The 21,978-nt window shown below is 27.0% G+C and overlaps 4 protein-coding genes across 5 annotated transcripts; 1 reads left to right on the top strand and 3 right to left on the bottom strand.

Annotated features, from left to right (window-relative positions):
* Nucleotides 1-2,409: 2,409 nt before the first annotated feature.
* Nucleotides 2,410-21,977, bottom strand: LOC112602332 (probable inactive tRNA-specific adenosine deaminase-like protein 3). The gene is made up of 2 exons (XM_025350359.1): nt 21,713-21,977; nt 2,410-3,553 (listed from the first exon to the last, which is right to left on the bottom strand). The coding sequence occupies exon 2, from the start codon at nt 3,541-3,543 to the stop codon at nt 2,575-2,577; it is 969 nt and encodes a 322-aa protein (XP_025206144.1). The 5' UTR covers nt 3,544-3,553; nt 21,713-21,977; the 3' UTR covers nt 2,410-2,574.
* LOC112602331 (actin-related protein 6) lies at nt 4,635-6,432 on the bottom strand. The gene is made up of 6 exons (XM_025350358.1): nt 6,257-6,432; nt 6,045-6,162; nt 5,737-5,929; nt 5,261-5,676; nt 4,919-5,184; nt 4,635-4,857 (listed from the first exon to the last, which is right to left on the bottom strand). The coding sequence occupies exons 1-6, from the start codon at nt 6,331-6,333 to the stop codon at nt 4,731-4,733; spliced, it is 1,197 nt and encodes a 398-aa protein (XP_025206143.1). The 5' UTR covers nt 6,334-6,432; the 3' UTR covers nt 4,635-4,730.
* LOC112602329 (JNK-interacting protein 1) lies at nt 6,698-19,216 on the top strand. 2 transcript variants are annotated; one of them, XM_025350357.1, is made up of 8 exons: nt 6,698-7,082; nt 15,676-15,801; nt 15,887-15,951; nt 16,238-16,405; nt 16,521-16,697; nt 16,785-17,065; nt 18,502-18,686; nt 18,758-19,216. In XM_025350357.1, the coding sequence occupies exons 1-8, from the start codon at nt 6,907-6,909 to the stop codon at nt 18,828-18,830; spliced, it is 1,251 nt and encodes a 416-aa protein (XP_025206142.1). In that variant the 5' UTR covers nt 6,698-6,906; the 3' UTR covers nt 18,831-19,216. The 2 variants fall into 2 exon arrangements, with proteins under 2 accessions (XP_025206142.1, XP_025206141.1); XM_025350356.1 differs by having other exon boundaries at nt 18,499-18,686.
* Nucleotides 19,956-20,489, bottom strand: LOC112602214 (SOSS complex subunit B homolog). The gene has a single exon (XM_025350165.1). It carries the CDS (start codon nt 20,487-20,489, stop codon nt 19,956-19,958), a length of 534 nt encoding a protein of 177 aa, XP_025205950.1.
* Nucleotide 21,978: the final 1 nt, after the last annotated feature.

The following is a 21,978-nucleotide window of genomic DNA, read 5'->3' as shown; positions in this document are numbered from 1 at the left end:
TCTTAGAAATTTTGAAAAAATTACTTAAGCTCTACGGAACCCTAGTGTTCCGCTAAACACAATTTAAGAAACGCTGTATATTACATTATAATTTATCTATTCACGAATTATTTTCATCATGACGATAAAAAAAAATACACATTATATATTAAGTATCTTTAGGGCCAGTTTAATGATAAGGCTACTCAGGCGGTCGTCTAGGGTGCATTTTCAGGGGGGCACCGAATTTGCTTTTTACAATTTTATTAATTTTTGTTTTAAGTATAAAATACCTGTAACTTTGTACTGAAATATTAATAATTTTCATGATTATTCTGTTTAGCCATATTAAAATAATATAAGTATATTTTAAGTAAATTTACTATGGTTTAGCATAGAATATTTATCGTATAAGTTGCTTTACAAATATAAAAATTCCCGAATATATATTATTGTTAATTTCTTGTTTCGACATAAGTTCACGAAAAAAAAATTTTAAGTAATATTTATTTGTACATCATACATAATTTATAAAATATACATGTTTTGTTAATAAGAGAAGGTCCATATTAAGAAAAGGGTACAAAAATATTGTAGGCATTTCTTGAAATTCAGGTCTGCACACAATATAGACATGGGGTGTAAGATTTTTTTTTTTTGGGGGGGGGAGGACTGTATAGCCTTCTTAGGGGTAGACATGTACTGACTCGTGGAGGGCTTCGTTTGCATTTTGGGGGAGGGCTATTTTCCAAACTTAAAAGTATTAAGTCCCCATGAATAATTTTTTTTTAAATTTGAAGATCATATAAATTGTTTATTACAAAACAATTATTGTAAATTGTAAATTATTGTGATTTTGATGAATTTTGACTTTCAGTGCACATAATAAAAATTGTGCCTATGATGTATTTTTTATATTTTAAATAGATGTAAGAACAATTTAAGTGGAATCTTGAATTAAATAATCAATATTTTTGACCCAACTATAATTTTTTATGGACATTTATAGAAAAAAACTTAAAAAAAATTTAAAATTAAAATTATTTTTAAATAAGGCAAACATAATTAAAATGCTTAGAAAATTACACTATGTGTAGACGTAGAGTAAATGTTAATATTAACAGTTGGTGTACAATTCCAAGTATCTACAGTTATTATTATACGTATTCTCGAATTAAAATAAAATATCAAAAATCGTTTGAGAAATAGTTATTAAGTACTTATTATACTGTTGAAAATTTAATGTCGTAAAATTTGAACTTTTGTAGTCGTAAAAAGATAACGTTAATTCCAGAAGAAAATTTTTTTGTTATATGAAAAAAAAAACTAATGAGAAATATTTTATTATTAATACATAAATCAAAATGTAATCTACCTAAGAAGTGGAGTCCTGTAGAGTTTTGAAGTTCTTTAGCATTATTCCGTGATTCGTGTAGGACGTAAGTCATAATGTCATATTGTATCATTATACTATTATTATTATTATTGTTGTTAATTCATTAGGTGCTCAAAATTGGTTTCTTTGTCCATTTTTTTTTAATTTTCTAAACCTTTGAATTTTTCAGTTTTCTAAAAAGTATTATTTTTATATTCTTCAATTTGACCATATTTTCCGAGACTCTAGGGAAAACATGAATTTTTTTAGAAATGCGTGTCGGATTTTTGATCTCTATAACATTACATTACATATTTATACGAGTTAGAAAGCAATTTTCGGGGTTGATGCACCATCATTGTGCAACTGTTTAACTGTATGCTTTTTTATTAGATGTTTAAAAACGTATGTTGCTGCTGTGGTAATGCTATGTACACATTTGCATTTCAAAATTATCCAGCAATAAATACTTACTTTATTTCGTAAATAATAGTGTACACCCTTCAAACACGTGTAAAAATAAAACCGATGACTATGCAGTGGAAACGTTACACTAGCATTCTTAATGACCAATATACATTATTTATTTAAATTAAAAAACCATGTGAAAAACGATTTTTCCACATGTCCGTATTGCTAAAACGTATAGTAAATGTTTATTTATTACGATTACATATTTAATGATGTTATCATTAAATATATATATATCAGGAGTGGCCAACATGAATAGGTTCGCGAGCCACATAGTTAAATAAAATGATACCAAGAGCCAAAATGTTAATATTTTTTAATCATTTAATATATTTTTTATATGTTAATACCTAAAAATTAAAATTTATAATAATAATAAGTACATTTTCATTGTATAAATAAGACTCTAGCCGCATCTGATAATGACGAGAGCCACATATGGCTCGCGAGCCGCAAGTTGGTCACCTATGATATATATAATAATTATGTGATATGTGCCAATCTATTTTCTTTAAAATTTTAATAACAAATAAATATTTTAACTCCTTGTGGGTACGACGTAGCCAGATAACGAAGATAATGGATATTATAATATACATATAGTTTTGTAGGTTTTAATTTACCATTAAACTGAATATTGGATACAAAAGAAATACATTGGTAAAATATATAAAAATTATAAAAATGTAATAATATTTTAGACAAATATTTGCGTCGATTTAATTTGTATAGGCAGATTTCACAATTCATTATTCAGTGTGTTTCGTGTTCTGAGCAACACTTTTTGTATGCAATTCCAATGCTGCAGTTTTGCATTCTTCTTCTAAGACACCGGCAAAAACTTCAAATCGATGGTTTATTCCTTTGAGGAGATGTATATTGACCGATCCACCTAAGCCTCCAGACCCATTGTCATTCGCACAACCATAAAATACCCTTTTAATTCTGCTATGCACCAATGCCATCGCACACATCACACATGGTTCTTTGGTTACATATACATCGTATCCTGTGCATAAATATGGCCCAGTCTTGTCATCAGTAGTAGAGACACTAGATGTTTTAGCCAAAGTAGACGAAGAGTTCCATGCACCGCCTCCTTGAACGTTGGCCACTTTATCCACCACACACATGATGGCGTGCTTTACAGGGTGTTCGACACGGAAATCACCACTTTGCGCAACAATTAGATCATTCGAGGGATCGACTACAACCGCACCTACTCCACCAACTGCACATGACAACGCCGTCTTCATGTATCGGTCAATAGTGACAAGTTGAAGTTGATTAAAGTATTCACCACTCAATATTGACTCCAGTCGTTTGTCTGGATGAAAATTGCATGGCCACAACTTACGAGCTTGTAGGTTCTGGCTACAGGTTTTAGGCATGTACGCCGGGACTGGTACAATCTTAGGTCGGCCTGATAGGCCATCAAAATCAAATCCTTTGTTTTTCAACTCTGCCACACACTGATCTGGATTTAAATCGTTGGCTAACATTAATATGATCATTTGATTATTAACGCGTTTTAGATGAGTCAAAGAATTTATAACAGACAATTGTCCAAGGCTTTTGACGATTTTGCTAGTGGAGGTTCGATTAATAATAGAGTCAACAAACACATTTACTGTGATAATACTGTCAGTCGTTACATTATCTGGCAATACTGGTCTCAAAGTCCAAGTCACTGGAAGTCTAGATCGCTTTGGTTCCATTTTAATGAGTCTGTAACAAATTTTTATTGTATGAAAAATATTTAGCATAATATTTTTAATTCAAATTATGGTAAAATAAAAATAAATGGCTTAAAAGTTCAATTTTTCAATGTATTTTTGTAATTTTTAAAATTTGAAAAAAGTGATTTCCTAGGTATAATTATTATTTATTAGCAATAAATTAAAATTAATAAATGATATAGATAAGTAACTGCTGTTTGAAAAGATTTAATGAATAGAAATATTATACAATGATTAAATTAAATACATAGTTAATGAAAAAATATTTTCTTTATAAAAATCCTTGTATAAGTAATATTTATTTAATATGACAATTTGATTGACAATAATCTAAAGACATGTTTATTGAAATATTATTTCATAGAATATGACCAATTTTGATTCAAAAACAGGTAAAAATGCAAAACGTCTCAATTAGTTCAGCAATAGCACTAAAATTGCAAAATATACATAATACAATTTTTATTTTGAGTTCTCTGTATCATAAAACACATATCTAGTTCACTTTGCTATTTCTTAAGCATCTCATAAGAAATATGCAAATGTAAAAGTCTCAACCCTGATGATATTTTAAGATTTTTTATAAAATAGTTTCAATTAAAATTTTATTTTTGTGATATGATAAATTATATTATTTGCAAAGTTGAAAAAAAAATTGAAATTATACTTCATAGACTAGAATGGTATACATTTAACACATATACATAATTAATCAAAAGAAGAAAAAAATTCAATATTTATACAAAAATATTTTTATTTTATGCAATACACAAAACACAATACACATAATTACATATTTAATAAATATTCAAAATATAGGATAGTGATAATATTATAATAATCACAGTTTATTTCATAAATTATTTTTATAAACACAATTAGAAGAAATATTAAATAAATATCAAAAATCATAAAAAAATGTTTGAGTAATAGATAACAGATTTTAATAAGTTCTAACTATGAAAATAGTACATAACCTAGTCACAAAGTGATTCACTGTCTAAGAAGTTTTATTTTGAAATTATAAATTATAATATTTTATAATTTTATTAGTATTTTCGTATATTTTATTTCATAGAAAACTAAACTAAATTCATAATATTTATAAATTATAAGTAATAACTAATAAATAATAATTAATGTTTTCTATTTTCAGTCTTTTGTCTTTAAACATCAAATCGATGGCATGCAGAAAATCCTTCTTCATCATATTCTTCTTTAGTCACCACAAGCGAAAAAAATTCTGGATCTTTACTAAGTAAATTTCCTCCATGCCAAGCATATGTAATGGGACTGTAAATTTAAAAGGAAATTTATACATTTTACTTTTAATAAAATTTATAACTTAATATACTTTTCAGGAACAGTCACTGAAACATCAAATTCATCAGGAGCAAGAGCTCGCACTTCTTTAGTAAGACGTTCTTGAAAACCAGGAAAACAACCATTACCACCAGTAACAATGATGTTGTTGTATAGATGAGATCTAGTCTCTTCTGGACACAAGTTAATACTAAGAACAATTGCTTCTGATATGCCCATTTGTGGTATTCCAATATCATTTGGATGTAATAAGATTTCTGGTATTGTAAAACGTTCATTGTTCATTCGTAAAACTTGCTAATGTTATAAATGATAACAAATAATTATAAACCAAATATTTACTTGTAAAAACTACATTATAATTTTTAATTACCTGATCTTTATCTATAGTTCTGCTCACAGAAGTTTCGTCTAATGTTCTTATAAGTCCTCTATTCACAGTTGTATAATCTGGTAAAATATAATCTCTGACAATAGTATTTTTAGGCCATTTCATTTTTGCAATTTTATGATCTCGATCAAAATCTGTAGACATAAAACACAAGTCTTCTTTGCACTGATTCATCACGTATGTTTCTTCCATAACATGTAATTGTCGGTATGATATCACTTCTTTCAAATGATTAGTTAGAATTTTGCCACCAACATTGACACGTAATATTCCAGGCTTGAATTTCTTTTTTAAAATGTAAGGAACAATATGTGTAAAACTATAGCCAGATTCAACAACTAAGCAACACTTTACATTTGGCTTGTTGTAGTGATAATTGTAACAAGATAGATTTCCGGCTAAAAAAACCATGTTAATTTACTTATATGTTAAAAAGTGGAATAAAGGCATTTAATTACCATTAGTTCTTAATAAAGCTTGAAACTCATATTCTTCAAAGAACATTTCTGTCATTCCTTCTTGAATAGAACTAAAATTGAAGTATGGTTCAGTCACAATAAGTGGCATTTCACAAAAGTTGGCTTTGCAACAATCTTTACTAAATATATAATCCCATACTGTTTTCTGAATATCCCAGTTTAACAAGTAACCCTAGAAATGTAATAGCTTAAATTACTATCAAACGCATGATGTATTAAACTCAAATACATTATTAGTATAGTGAGTAAACATTCAACGAAAACATAGAGTGCTATTAACGTTTTACCTTTTGAAAGCCCAACATAAAATATAATCCTGATTTGTCTCGGCACTCAGAAAGTTGATCACCGATGAATGTCCTCCGCCGCTCGCTCTTGGCCTTCATAATGTAATTGGGTATGATCCTGAAAACAATAATGTTAATTATATGGGTACCTTACTTATGTTTAACAATATTGACATGAGCGTTCACATAATCTGATGCTCGCGGTGACTTACTTGGGTGCATCGTCGTCTGTGTGACCGACTTTAGCAGTGTATGCACCGTTGTCTAAAATGTAACATTTCTTGGACATCGCTTATGAGATCGTAACTAAAATCCGTCAACGAAACTGCTGAATTAACGTTTTAGCCGTAACGTCGTCAACCCACTGACAGTTGCGGTAAATTATTACGGTCACATTATCACGGATTGGGTGAATCACGCGGGACGTGAGTGATAACAGCAAGCAGTGCCGTTGTTGTCATCAGTACTCAAAGTGCGCGTCACTACGGAATTGGTTCTCAAACAGCGGAGAAAAAAAATACCGCGCGAAAACATGCATAAATCTATAATATTATTGTTTTTGTAAATATTACATTGATATAATAATAATTACTGGGAAAATAAAACGTTACCGCAAAAATTCATTGCATATAATATAAATGTTGAAAACTTCGTGTTAATTATGAACGGATAACTGAAAAGTCTATACGGAGTGCGCGCGATAGTAATGCAATATTAAAAGGCACGGGGTGGAAACGACAATAATCAATACCGTACAAGTTGCGGGGCGGTCGTTCGTGTGTGTGTCAATATGTGTGCGTGTGCGCGCCCGTAGAGAAATCGTAATTTTTCTGATGCCCGCGATGAGATAATAATATTATGTATGCATTATTATAAAACAATAATCCAACGAAGACACAGAAACCGACTGCGATCTTTGTGTAATACACACGCATGTATATTGTACGCAAAAGCAATGGCTGATTCTGAGTTCGAAGAATTCAGGCAAATATTCGAATCGCTACCCCAACATCTGCGGGCGTCTGCACAGACTTATACGTAAGTGAGAACATCACTATTTTTTTTTTTTTTAAAAGGCACCTACATAATTATATTGATAGAATTGTTTGTTTTGTAGTTATACTAATATTTAGGGTACATATGTATTACCTGTACGAATTCCACAGATGCATGATCTAGCATATTATTATATTTTTAGATATATCTAATATTTCGCCATATACTCGTGGAGTTCAGTTGCATACTCGGGATAGATAGGGGGTGAAGAGGTTATGTATCGCTATGCCTACCAGCCTGCTCAAATATAGATTTATAAAACATAAATATCTTTTCTGAACAAATCTTTAATATAAAGATGGTTAAATAGTCTACACCCTACAACCGTAGTCTAGTTAAACACTTATGTATTGTAAATAATGTGTAAGTATTTTAAATAAATATAAATATAATACGTAATATCGTAAAAGCATTTTACTTTTTATGATATAATATTTAATTTTGAGAGATATCCATTATTCAATAAATTATATTAATCTACGTTAATAGGACGGTTTTCTAATGATAAAATTGACCATCATTAATAGTTATCAGCACCAAGCATGGGACGTGGTATGTATTTTGATAGGATTTTATTTATGGAGTAAGATACCCTTGTTTGTAGTCAGTGCGGTGACCCATAAGTGGAACATGAATGACTTAAAAGTACTAAGTCTCTAATATTAAACTAAGTATTGTAAACACAACTTCAAATTTCTATTACAAAAATAATTTTTAACTAATTATTAGTTATCCTTATTCCGTTTTTTAAAATCAAAAATGTCATTAATTTATCAAAATTAATAAGTAACCGTATATATTTGAATTTTTTTTGTAAATAATTGACGTGCATTTATTAAGTTGAAAAAAATATTTTAAAGCGTCATTTAATTTTTAGATAATACTGCCATAGTTACAATTTTCTTTTAAACCTACTTATACTTAATTTCCATGTCAATGTATACGTTTTTGTTTTTGACAATAAGAAAAAAAAATCTAGTAGAAAATTAGGGCAGCAGAAGGCGTGTGGCCTGATACGGTTGCAACGTTTCTAGTACTACTTATATGTAGAGATTCGAAGCGGGAGCTTATGAAGGCTTAGTCCTTTATATTTTTAAGTATGTTTTCTTAGTATATAGTTTATATGTATCAATATTTTTTTTAGTTTCAAGACATACATAGTTTCGAGTTGCTTATATTAATTCAATTTTAATAACTTATTATTGAATAATATTTTAGGTACCTAAAACTTATATTTTAGAACTATCCATGCAGGTATATTATAAAACCACGCAGACATAAATGTACTAACAGTAAATTAAATTAAAGATTTATTTTGGACTTTAATAAATTACTAAAAAAGTATTAAGTGTTTCAAATAAAAATGTTTGCATTTGTACATTTTTTGGGGTATAGGATCAAGCCTCAAATATTCTTCATGCTATAGAACATTAAAGTTCCTCCTCTAATATTTAGGATAGGGTAAAATCATGTCCAATAACATTGCTTATCATTTCGTAAACCATTTTTATTTATAATAATGATATTTGAAAAGTATTTATATTTTATTTTAGATAAAACATTATCTTTATTGAAAATATAGTTACATTAAATGCGTTATAAAGACATAAAGTAGGTTTTTATAATTTATAAATAATAAATCTTAAATGTACTATATCTATAAATAATACTATACTGTATAAATAATACTGTAAATATTACTGTACTATATCTATGTATTTTTAATCATTTATTCATGTATTAATGGATTACAGAAAAATATGAAATAAGTACTTACATTGTTATAGAGTATGGAAAAAGTATTAATGAGTATAAAAAATAAATTAATAATTATTAATTTTTTTTTAACTACCTACAATCATGATTTGTACAATAATTACTCATCTTCATAAACAATGGTTTAAGTATAGATTACCTTAAAATTCATCATAGCTAAATCCGAAATGTAGATAAAAAGTGCTCATAATAGGTAGTAATGTATTTTTTAAGTTTTTGAATTTTAATTTACCACTTATTATTGCTGTATACATTAAATCCGTTATCAAGATATAATTAAAATTTAAGATAATTCATAAGTATATTCATAGGCCGTACCTATGATGTGAAAGAAAGAGTTAGGGGATTATAAATCTTCCTCTGAAATTTTCTCACATTACACTAACTTAAAAATTTAACATCCGTTTTTTATTATTAATATAGTATTGTAGCTCAAACATTTGTAATATAGGGCCATAAGAGCATGGTATGGAGTGGTGTTTGGATGTAGTCACTGATTGGTACTAATGGCCATAGTAATTTATCATTTTATAATTTAATTAAAAGAAAGTTTTACTAATCATAAACAAATTATATCATCTTTGTATTTATAACGTACAACCAAATAGATGTATAAATTTATCGATAAACATAAGTAATTTTAATTTGTGTTCAGATTTTTTGGATTTAGATTCACTAATCACTAGTGATATCTAACCGAATCAAATTTTTTGAAAACAAAGTGGTCAGATAAATCCATACTAGAACGGTCTACCGAAGTACTTGAAGCAAATTCTAACTGTAATATTGAAATAGCCGACATTTTATTTTTATTAAAAGTTTTGATTACTTTACTCGTCCTGCAAGAATACATTTTCTTCTCTAAGAAGAGTGAAGAACTATTTGCGAAACACTACCGTTGAGGCGCTGAAGAAAAAATAACAGGTTTAGCATTACTTAGTGTACATAGAAATATTCGCATGTTCATGTCGATCCTAAGGAAATAATCAACCGTTCTTCTAAAGAAAAAAAATAGAAATTTAGAATTTGACGGTAAAATTAAATATTATTTTATATTATGTATTATGCATATTTATGTATTTATTAACAAACCTTATTAATTTATGTATGGGTGCTTAAAATATATTTGTTTAATTGCTTCAAAACATTTTTAAATTGTTTGTTATTTTATACACCACTTACTAAGATTTGTATACCCCCTCACCACCGAAAATTTGTTCTGGGTACGGCCATGTTCATAAAGTTGATTAGGTATTAAAAGAATTAGTCATGTTTTAAAATAGGTATACATTAGAAAAAAAAACTTAAATTTGTGTGTCAGAACAATAATTCAATTCGACAAATTACAAAGAAATCTTTTATAAGTTTTTGGATACAAAGTTTTTCTAGTATTTAAACTTCATTTATTTATAAATTGCTTTATATATATACTAAATGGTGTTTGTTGATAAACGCATAACTTGAAAACAAATGAACCGATTGGGCAATTTTTTTTTAAATGTTCGTTATAGTCTGGATAAGATTTTATGAAAAAAAAAATTAGAAAATTAGTATGTCAAATTAAAAAATATGGCTAAAACTGAAAGTTTGTTTTCAATAGGATTTCTGTATGAAATAGCGACCATATGCGTGTATAACGTTGCAGCAAGTAACATATGACTTAAAACCATTATAGTTTATGTGATTTTTTTGTGTTTGAATTAACTAATATGAATGGATGTATGATAAACCATTTTAGAAATGACTTAGTACGCTTTTTACAAGTACATTTTTATTATGTAATATGACCCTAATACGTTAATACAAACATATATGATAAGAAGATACATATATGAATAAATTATACGGGAGTTTCCTATTTTCGCCAAAATAATATTATCCGTTTCCTCCAATTATTATTTGGGAATCATGCACAAATGTTTCATATTTTTATCGTATGAAAATATTCTTATCATTATAAATTATAATACAAGTAATTAATAATAATTAATTATTCGAATATAGGCATAGTTAAATTAGAGTTTTTAAATATTATACAATCACATAACACATATTTCGATATTTTATGCATACCATAACATATATTGCTTAAAAATTAAAACCATTGGTTTTTAAAGTTTTTTTTGGCGAAAACGGGAATTATATCTTTTTTCGTTTTTTGTGGAAAAAGGGCTATGCGTAAATCAGGGAACCGGTTTTTTGGTGGAAATGGGCCATGTCCTAATTATACATCGTGTTACAGTCTCACAGATTATAAATGCAATAGTTTTGGCTTCTGTACACAAATTTCATAAAAATCAGTAATTGTAAGTCAAAAAAGTGGATAACCGCACAATATTAAAGTATACATCAATTAACTAATTTTTTTTTTGTGGGAACGTATATATATATTTTGTGTACAGGGGTTAGTCCAATAGCATGTTTCTCTACTTTTTCTTTCAACTATAACGTTACCTATTTAATTCTTGCATTTTGTAGATTGAATACGTTTTTTTAATTTTGTAAATAAGTTTTTTTTTTTTTTTTAATATTGGGAATATGGTAAAATGCTCAATAAATGAATAGAATATTATTGACACAGTTAGAATAAAACATGTATGCACTTCATTACTGAGATAGATGACGTAATTACAAGTAAAAAATTAAATAATTACGTTTTGGACTATATTATTCCTTTGTAGATAAATATGGGCCCTGGGTCATTATAAGACCGTATATTATGCGGACATTGTTAGTGGACGTATATATGTAAATAAATTATTTAATGCTACATGATAGTATGACATAGACAAAAGACAATTCTTATTAATTATTATTGTATTTATGTATATTTGACTCAATATTTGTAATCTATTATGTCCATTCAAAATTTACATCACGATCTTGCAACAATGCTTATTATTGTCTAGGGCCTAGATTCTAGGTTGTACCTATATACAAAGAACTTTTTAAAGGTAAATACTATTTTTTTCGATAAGAATTAATGATATTTCTATCACATAGTTTGAAGTTCTTACAAAACAATATAAAAAAAAAATTAAGTTTTTTCTTACTTTTTTAAATAGGTAACATTAAACATTTTTAATTTAATTTTTCAAAATAGAATAGTTTTTTTAAGAGTAGTTATAATAAGTTATAATAATTTGAAATAAATATATCTAATACAGTATACCTAGATGAGGTGAGCTGCAGAAATATATCTATTATCTACACACCAGAAGTTTTTTGTCTACCGTTTACTATTTACTCGTCAAAACTTTAAATACTTACAACAGTTATAAATATTATATTATTATTAATAAATTATTTTTAATCTATTATTTTTATGTTTTATAGAAATTATCAAAAAATTATTGTGCTATATAATATAAAATTAAAAGTTTAAGTGTTTTTGTTTTTAAAAAAATTTAATTTTTTTAAAAAAAGTCATTTATGTAATTTTAAATTATCTCAAATTAATATAATATATATATATATATACACATAACTTAATTTAACTTTGAAAAAATGAGTGTTTGTAAAATGTAAACATTTCAAATTCGGTCCTTTCTTTTTTATAAACACAAATGGCATTAGCTAGTTAAATATTTTAAATTAAATTTAAAAAGATTATTCTGTTTTAAAATAAATAGTTAATTAATTTTATAACTAAGTTAAGAACTCAATTAGTTAATTGTTAAATTTACTGTTGAAATAATTTTGTTTTTTAGTTTTTTTTTTTAAAAAATAATCAATACATATAAAATTAAAATTTTTAGTTTCAATAGTTATATTAAATTAAAGCTTGCAATACACAGTTTTAAATACAAATTGTCTAATGACTTTCTGTTCTTTTTTATGATAAGATAATATTAAATATAGTTAAAATTAAAGACACAAAAATACAATATTTTCTGTATCTAATCAATGTAATAATTAAAAAGTAGATTAACTTTTTAAAATCAAATTTAAATATAATGAGATAAATGTATTATCTATTAACTATTACCTACTAACTTAATGATCTTCTGTTTAACTTGAGTTAATTGTTTTTATTAATTAACCCACATTTGTTTATGAAGGCCTAAATATTTAATATATATCTTTGCATATTTACACATTTACACATTTTAAACAAATGCAGTGACACATATTTTTATTTATTTAGATTTAATACCTGCACTAAAAAAAACATACACAAGTTATGTAGTAAAGAATGCTACGAATACAAATGGAATAGATGGTCAGCATATATAGTGTGCTTTTCTAACTAAATACAGCCCTCGTGTACATTTTAGGCGTTATTTTTTTTTGCATGAATCAAAACCAGTTCCATAGAATTGTTGTAAATCAAAAATTTTTTTAACTTAAAATTCACACATAAAAAAAATGATTTAATATAATAAAAAATATTACTACATTTAAGTATAGTATTGTTTGATATTCTTCTCGATTTGTCAATGAAATTCGATAATTTTAGTATTATCATAGTTTCAGCAGTAATCATTTGCGCAAACCTTGTTTTCACACTACATACGAGTCAGGAATGCATTAAAGGTTAATATATGGGGGGGGGGGGCAAAATTATTTTGCGCCATTGGTATATTTTGTGAATATTCTTATGAAAATATGAACAACTTAAAAAAAATTGTCCTTGTTATGCTTGGTATTTTAGTTAGTCATTTCCATTTCATACAAATATTATAACTACGTAAACATTTTCTTTTTATACTAATTAGTAATCATCTATTTGGAACAATGATTCTTTTTTTAATAGCACTGGAAGATCGAAGATGAAATATTTATATTTCAGTAACTAATAAATAGTAAGTTACATAAAAAATAAATATACAAAAAATTTACCACCCATAAAATACTTCCGTCCAGGGCAAATGCTCCTTTTGCCCCTCCTCCTTTAACGCGCCCATGTAACGATTGGGTAATATATTCTTAAAAACACATAATTGGTCCTTTTTTAAAACGTGATATTTTATATACTGTTTTTAAAATTAATAAGATATACATTAGTTCAACAACTGTATTTTAATTACTATTCTACACTTACTCTTTAAGTAAAGCAATTCACTTCCTCATTCTTTGTCGTGCCTAAATGTTTAATTAAAACATTTTTGTTTCGTAAGCAATTAGGCTTGTGTGCTTAATAATTATGTACAATTGATAAAAACTATTAGTCGGTATATTGGTAATGCAAGTTGCAACGTGTAATAACATATTTATCAGACTATCATAAAAAATGTCATCTTCGATAAGTATTCAATTATATTAACTTGGTACCTGACAACCAACTACCTATCAAATAAAGTATAATAATCGAGGTAGGTATGCATGTTAATCAAAATATATTTTTTGAAGGTCAAGGGAATAGAAAATCTTATTCTCCAATAGATTTACTTATTAATATTTATTATTTTTAAACATAATAATAAACGTAAACAACAACTTAGATGCAATAAATTGATGAGGAAGTTATTACTATTAATGACAGCTTACTGTTGTTTGCTACAAGGACGTGTATGTATGAACTTGAGTAGGCACCTACCTAATAAATTATTACATACGATAAATATTCTCATGACAAGCAGTAATTAAATTTGCTTGATTTTAAAAGTCTTGAAATGTAATAATAAAGTCTTTATTTTCGTATAAAAAATTATCATTTTATAAGTGAGATATAAATTAAATCAGTACAACGGTTTGATAATATCTATGTATCAACAGCCCACATATAAAGTATTATTTAATTGATTAAATATTGAAATGTATACCTACACTTCTTATGTGGCTTGACATAACACACAGTATTAAATATATTTAATATATTATTTAACATTCAAGGTTTTGATTTTATAAAAATAGATTGTATAAAATAAACGAAAATTTTATCTAAAAACTATATTAATATAAATAAATGTTATTGAATCAAATATTCTTATTTAAAAAAAAATGTGCTAAAAATAATGCAATATTTGAATGTGTTATCTTCGTCTATAAATGCACAACATAGATGCATTTAGTATTATTAATAATCAATATTTTATCTCACTATAATATTAAAATTAAAAGCTGTACTACACAACACATGGTTTTGCTGAATTAAAATTGCTATATTGAACGTTTATAAGACGGTGATAACACATATATTATGCGGATGTGATTTCGTTTTAATTTTAATGTCTATTGTCTAACAATCAAATTAATTGTCAATAGTTGGTGCATATAGGAGTAATAGCAGCGCGAGATATTTTACTTGATGAATTCCGTTAAAATTCTGTTAACCCAATTACCAACCCAGAAAATTAAAGAGTAGCTTATAGAAATGAGCTTCCTTTTTTCCAATTTACATTTATGAATATCTAAATTATTCATTACTCCATACCATTATCCTAGTAACCATCCATTTATAGATATGAGTCCCGGGATTCAAAAAACTACTTTTTTAATTTAGGAAATATAAAAAATCTATTTAGTGTAAATTTTTTTAAATTAAAGATATTATTAATTTAAAATTATATGAAAATAATAAATTTTTCTACAATTCCACAGCTCTTTAATAATAATAATTTACTTATCCAAAATGTATATGTAAATATTGAAAAAAAATAGTAATACATTAATACATGTTATCTAACAAATTAAATATAAATTCTTAGACATAAATATATTTTAATACATATCCTTTAGGGAGATTAGCCCCTCTCTCAATTTGTGTATGTGTGTATAGGTATCAACTTATTTAAAATTATTTTAGTTTAAATGTTGTATGGTCTATTATACCACTAATAATATTTGTCTATTTTAGTCTAGTCCACGATGTATTATCAGACGAAGAGTCAACGACTGAAAGTAAAATCAATAAAAATGTTGACAACAATGCTTTTAATGTGTTTTCTATCTCAGACGACGATCAAAATGAGCTAAAGAACAAGTAAGACATTATTTAAAGAATATAATATACCACTAGGAATAAATATAAATAAGGTATTAACAATAAAAATATCTACCTGTTACAGTCAAATTGTACGTTTAAGACATGAAAAAAAAAGAAGAAAATTACCCGAATTACCAAAAAATAGAAGTAAGATTTATCTTTATTTCTAATAGCAAACCAAATGTCTTATTTAAAGAAAGCAATAAGTCGTTACTCGTTAATACTCAAAAAAGTTCAAAGTTCTCAATTTTTAGTAATATTATAAAAAGATTATTAATGGTTATAATTTTTAGAGTACGATAAAAATAAGTTTTTAATTAATTATATTAATTACGAACAATAAAAAATATTGATTTCAATTGAAGGGGCATTGGATTATTAGATTAAATTATCAATTAGCTAACGTAAAAAATTTGTTAACATCAACACTAAGGTGGTTCGGTGTTAAGCTTGGCTGATGAATTAGGAGAAGTATTTTCATCAGACAGAAGGAAATCATTCGTATCGGGAGTGCGAGATTTCGAATGTCGATCTCCAGACTCGGGTATATCATTAGTTCATTCACCCGAGAGAGCCAAATCTAGTTCACCACAACAAATTGGTAATGTACCCACTATCATTAACATGTAAAACATGTACCTATATGTCATGTAACATGTTACTACGCTCGCGACTCATCGGAATGAAATTTTATTTTGAAAATTATTTATGCGCAGACACTCCGACTCCAGCGTCTTCATGTTCATCAGGTCTTCCACTATCTCAATTAGAGCTATTAGAGGCCACACATAGAGGACTGTATAAGTTCGTTCCTAGGCACCGTGACGAAATGGAAGTGGATATTGGTGATCCGATTTACGTGCAAAAAGAAGCTGAAGACTGTTGGTGCGAAGGTATTTACATTACTGTTTGCTAACGCCAATGTTAATGTCACTACAATATCATAATACTATTGTTTATACACGTTGACGGGTTTTCAGGAGTTAATTTGCGGACTGGTGCTCAAGGAGCGTTCCCGTCTGCGTACGCAGTAGACGTCGAATATACGGATTTCGATTCTGCGACACCCAAGGTGAAACGAGAACGGTTTCTTTTGGGGTACATGGGTTCGGTGGAGACAATGTGGCATAAAGGCAATTCCGTATTATGTCAAGCCATACGTAAGATAACCGAAAGGCCCAATTGCAAACCACAATCGTGCATACTTGAGGTATCGGACCAAGGACTTCGAATGGTCGATCGTGCTAAATCTTCTACAACGGTAAGTGCTGCATTGTTTAGTATATTATTTATATGCAAATACTTAAGTACATATAAGTAGAGGCACAAATATACATATAATTTTTTTCACAGGGGGCAAATTTTGAAACTCACCAGCCGACACTTATCCATCATGATTATCATTACTTAATCATTATAAGTTTACTATACAATCAAGCCCGGATTTATGGGGGGGGGGGGTGATAGGGGAGGCATGGTCCCGGGGCCCACTGATTTTGGCGGCCCATCTTTATCTCCAATATTAATATATATTTTTAATGTATATAAAAAAATTAAAAAAAAATTATTTTAGTGGGTACAGTAGATAATTAATAATTATAAAATAAAAATGTTCTTAATTGTGTATTATGAAAAATTATTAAATGATAATAAACATTAAATTGTTATTTTAATAATTGATAGCATAGAAGTGGTAATAATTGATATTAGGTATTAATCTATTCGCATGAGGTGCCCATTTATAATAAAAATAATTGTTCGGTCAAAAGAACATTTCCCAAATTAACAAGAATAAAAATTAATATAGAACAAACCAGACTAAGAAAAATTTAACATCATAGATGATATACTCAGAAAATTATATTTTGCGATTGATCGATTTCAATGAAACTATTCAACAATTTACAAAAGAAAAACCTAAGAAAAAAATTTAAATTATTATTCTTTTTAACAAATACAGTATATTTTATAAATAGTTATATATATAATATGTGTATAATAAATTACTACCTACATAACTGTTAATTTATATAGCCTAATAAATATATTTTTTGTGCTAACAAAATTATACAATAATAATATATAGTTTATAAAATGTAGTAATACAATTTTTTTAAAGTTAAAGTTAAAAGGGGGTCTACTAAATTTATGATGTTCTGGGGCCCAATATCGATCCGGGCTTGTATACAATACTATATTTACAATATTGAATATACCTAATTATATAAGTATGTATAATCTTTATCGGCTACTAGAACCCATCATATACACACATACCTATCACTATTTTTTTTTGGCAGAGGGGGGGGGGGGGGGGGGGTTAAAAGTGCCCTTAGCACTGGTTATTTACGCCACTGTGCAAATGCAAAACATTGGATGGACTAATTTTGAATATTTAACTATGTAATAATTAATGCCTTTTTAGTAATAGCTGATGGTGATACTTTTAAAATATAAAACATATATTTTACACATAAGTGTAGGTACTTCCTACTTATAATATACAATCGTAGGTATGTATTTTATCCACGAATTTGTTTATAGATATTTAACAATAACATTGTATACATATCTATAAATCATTTTTACTGATAAACTATTATTTAACTGATGGTAAACAACGATAATTTTATTTTTGAATACTTATTTAAACTATTATGCCTTTATAAATACCTATTTTAATTTTTAATTTAGCAGACTAGAGATTCGAGTACATCGTGCCAAGATTATTTTTACTCTTTAAAAAACGTATCGTTTTGTGCGTTCTACCCGGATGATAACCGATACATGGGGTTCGTTACTAAACATCCGACATGTCAAAGGTTTGCATGTCACGTATTTAAAGCAAACGAATCGTCGAGACCAGTGGCGGAAGCGATCGGGTAAAGGATTTCACACATATTTTATTCGTTCAGAAATAATAAAAATATAAACACTCTATTCGTTTTCTTAGACGTGCTTTCCAAAGATTCTATCAGAAATACATAGAGACAGCATATCCAGTAGAAGACATATACATCGAATGAATGGAAGAAAATACCATGGTCGTCGTGTAACGTTTATTAAGATACGTGCGGATGACTCTGTGATATTTATAGATGGACAGAATTGTTTGAAAATTAAGAACGATAAAAATGAATCCTCGTTAAATATTGTGGTGCAGCAGCGTTCTTATGAAACAAGTTTAACATGTGATAACATACCAAATATCTAATGTATTTCATTTAAAACTAGATCAGTATTATCTGTTTTGCTCCTTTTAAATGTTCCCAAATATGACCACACTTAATATATAGTCCCCACAACAAGTTCTAAATAATCTCATTAGGAATAAGGATGATATATTATATTGTACCTAAATGATTATGATATTTTTATCAATTCATTTGTTAATATTGAATGTTTAAATGGAATATTTCCTAGCTTTAAATACAAATCAAAATATAATTTTGTTTAAAAAAGTTTAAGTTTTTAGCCGTTTATTTTATTTATTAATAAAATGTATCTATTAAGTGTATTAAATGATTTATAAAATATTGCATCAAGCAATTATACATGTAGCGACACATTTAAAAGAGAATATTATTTTGCGCCCCTGAGTATAAAGCAATATTCTAATAATCATTTAATAATAAACAGGTAAAAAAAAATATGAGGTAATTTAAATTGTATGCAATATTATTATGTATGATAAGAATAAGAAAACTGATTATATCCTACAAGTAGTGATACTGGATTTAATATACATAACATCTGTATATCATTCTAAATACAGGTGGTTTTATACTTATTAGTTTAAGAAAATTTCTCTAAACTAAACATAATAATTTAATTACATTTTAAATTGGCATTTAGATAAATACATGATTTTTATATGGATATTAAATAGCATAGTTTTAAACATTCAAAACATAAGGATATAATATAAAATTATATTAGTCAAATAATTGACAGTAGGATTTAAAGAAAAATACACATATATATATTACTTAGATTTTTTTTTTTTTTTTTGTAAAATAAGGATGTACATATTTAATTACAGTTTAATATAAAACTTCAAAATTAAAATACGATCAAAAATGAGTTAATATCACAGAATTTCTTCACCAACTCAAAATACAATTGTTTAACTAGTTTAATTAGTTATTGAATTATTTTCTTTCTGGCCTCATTTGACTTCTAGGTCCACTTTTTCCATTGTTACCTTTGAATGAATTTGGTTTCATATTTTGTTTTCCTACACCTGTCCGTCTTGCATTGCTTATTGTATTTCCATTGGCTCCTGGAGATGATTGTGGTGGAGGTGCATTTAGGTTTACTTCACTCATATTAATAGATTCATTAAATGTCATGATAAAATCACCGATTTTTTCAATTTCTCCATTCTTACCCACATACAGAGTAAGACAGTTTCTAAAATAAATTGCATAAGCTCTGTGAACACGAATAATGTCACCTGGATATAAAAATGAACCAGGTTCATCCCAGACTGAAAAATTGATGCATGCTGAACTATCGGCTACTTTCACTGTTCGAACTTCATGGTTATCTTTGAGCTGTACAGCAGGATTTACTTCTAATACTATGCACATAACAGTAATGTTGTTTACATTATTTTGAATGTCTTTAATCAATGTCAAAGGAGTATCTGGATTAATGGGTTTTGGTTTAGTTATATTCATCATTTTTGTATAGGTAGCTATTTCTTTTTTTTTTTTAAATTATTTTTAAATTCAATTAGGTACTTCTAAGCTATTAATAAGCTAGATTTTACCTAATTAGTTATTGGGTATGTTGTGTCTGAAACAATTAAAAGCAAAACAATAAAAATTAAAACAAAAAATAAAAAAACTGTTTAACTTCACTTTAAATTCAATTTAAGTATAAAATATTTAACTTCTTAATATAACGATTAAATTGTAAGAAAATAAAAACTTCACTTTATAAATTAATAAAAAGTAACAGATTTAATGAAAAATTAAGAAAATACAAACTTCATAATTAAATGATAATATACACTTTATTAATAAACATAAACACTGAGTATTAATAATCCAACTTTAATATTACTTCTTAATAAAATTATTTCTATAGATATTTAAATTTAATTTTTGTAAATTTCCATATTCTGCAAGACTATTGTCTATTAAAGCATTAAATTAACATTTTTTTTTTTTTGTGAATAATAGGTTATGTATCTTTTAAGAGTACATATTATGTGTTAGTAGTTTGACAGTAGTTCAGTAAAATACTTTGAAGAACATGTCTGTTATAGAGGAAAATCTAGAGGCTAATTTTTGGGGATTAAATTAGCTTATGCATAAGTAACATACTATTCTAATAACTTAATATGACTAGTTCAAAGACTAGACATTTCTAACAAGTATTTTTTTTTATTAAATTAACTAAAAGGTTCTCAATTAAAAACTTAATTTTAATAAATATACACTTATGAAGTTAGGAAATATTAATACTTACTATAAATATAATTATAGGTACCAAGGGGTCTGATTTAACATTTTAATTAATTTTTATAAAAATAGATTTTTATAAAACTTATTTGAGCACTTTATTTATAGAATCCGCAAAAATATATAGGCATTATATTAAGGTACTAGTTTAAAATAAAAATTAAAAATAATTATAAAATGTGTACCTATAAATTTTTTATAATTTTCAAAATCAAATTGCTTAGTGATAAACAACCAACGATTATAAATGTTTAAAATTAATAAACACTGTTTTTAATTAACTTTTGATAAATTACAATTAGATTGTCAATAGTAGTTTAATTTTTAAATTGGATTTATATGTTAAACTAAACTTCTACGAAAAACTGTTACGACAAAAGCATATTAGTTCATGGCGGTCAAATTAATAAAACTATTTGATAATCGCTGTCACTTACCAAAACCAGAGGAATTTAAGGCACTTGTGTACCTGGAACATTATCCGGATCTTGAATGTTTTGAAACCGTCATAGCATCGCGTGTTTGTTGACAATCGAAATTGTGTTAAGACTTAAAGCATTCTAAAAGCGGTTGGAATTAAAAATAGATAATTAAATAAATAAAAACATGAGAGGCTAAATCCAACCTCATTACTTCATTAGATTTTTTTTTAAACATCACTCCACGATAAGACGACGGTATTGTGATCGCGTTGATAATAGCC

Source organism: Melanaphis sacchari, unplaced genomic scaffold (assembly GCF_002803265.2).
Source record: "Melanaphis sacchari strain LSU unplaced genomic scaffold, SCAv2.0 Contig85_pilon_pilon, whole genome shotgun sequence".
NCBI classification, from domain to species: Eukaryota; Metazoa; Arthropoda; class Insecta; order Hemiptera; family Aphididae; genus Melanaphis; species Melanaphis sacchari.
Note: the sequence above shows the minus strand (reverse complement) of the source record. Positions and strands in the feature narration are given on the sequence as shown.

Coding starts and splice junctions, on each gene's coding strand:
- LOC112602331 (XM_025350358.1), bottom strand. CDS start 6,333: ATGTCCAAGAAATGTTACATTTTAGACAACGGTGCATACACTGCTAAA. Junction 6,163..6,256: donor ACAGACGACGATGCACCCAA/GTAAGTCACCGC, acceptor TATTGTTTTCAG/GATCATACCCAATTACATTA. Junction 5,677..5,736: donor AGCTTTATTAAGAACTAATG/GTAATTAAATGC, acceptor TGGTTTTTTTAG/CCGGAAATCTATCTTGTTAC.
- LOC112602214 (XM_025350165.1), bottom strand. CDS start 20,489: ATGATGAATATAACTAAACCAAAACCCATTAATCCAGATACTCCTTTG.
- LOC112602329 (XM_025350356.1), top strand. CDS start 6,907: ATGCATTATTATAAAACAATAATCCAACGAAGACACAGAAACCGACTG. Junction 7,083..15,675: donor GCGTCTGCACAGACTTATAC/GTAAGTGAGAAC, acceptor TGTCTATTTTAG/TCTAGTCCACGATGTATTAT. Junction 16,698..16,784: donor TGAAGACTGTTGGTGCGAAG/GTATTTACATTA, acceptor ACGGGTTTTCAG/GAGTTAATTTGCGGACTGGT.
- LOC112602332 (XM_025350359.1), bottom strand. CDS start 3,543: ATGGAACCAAAGCGATCTAGACTTCCAGTGACTTGGACTTTGAGACCA.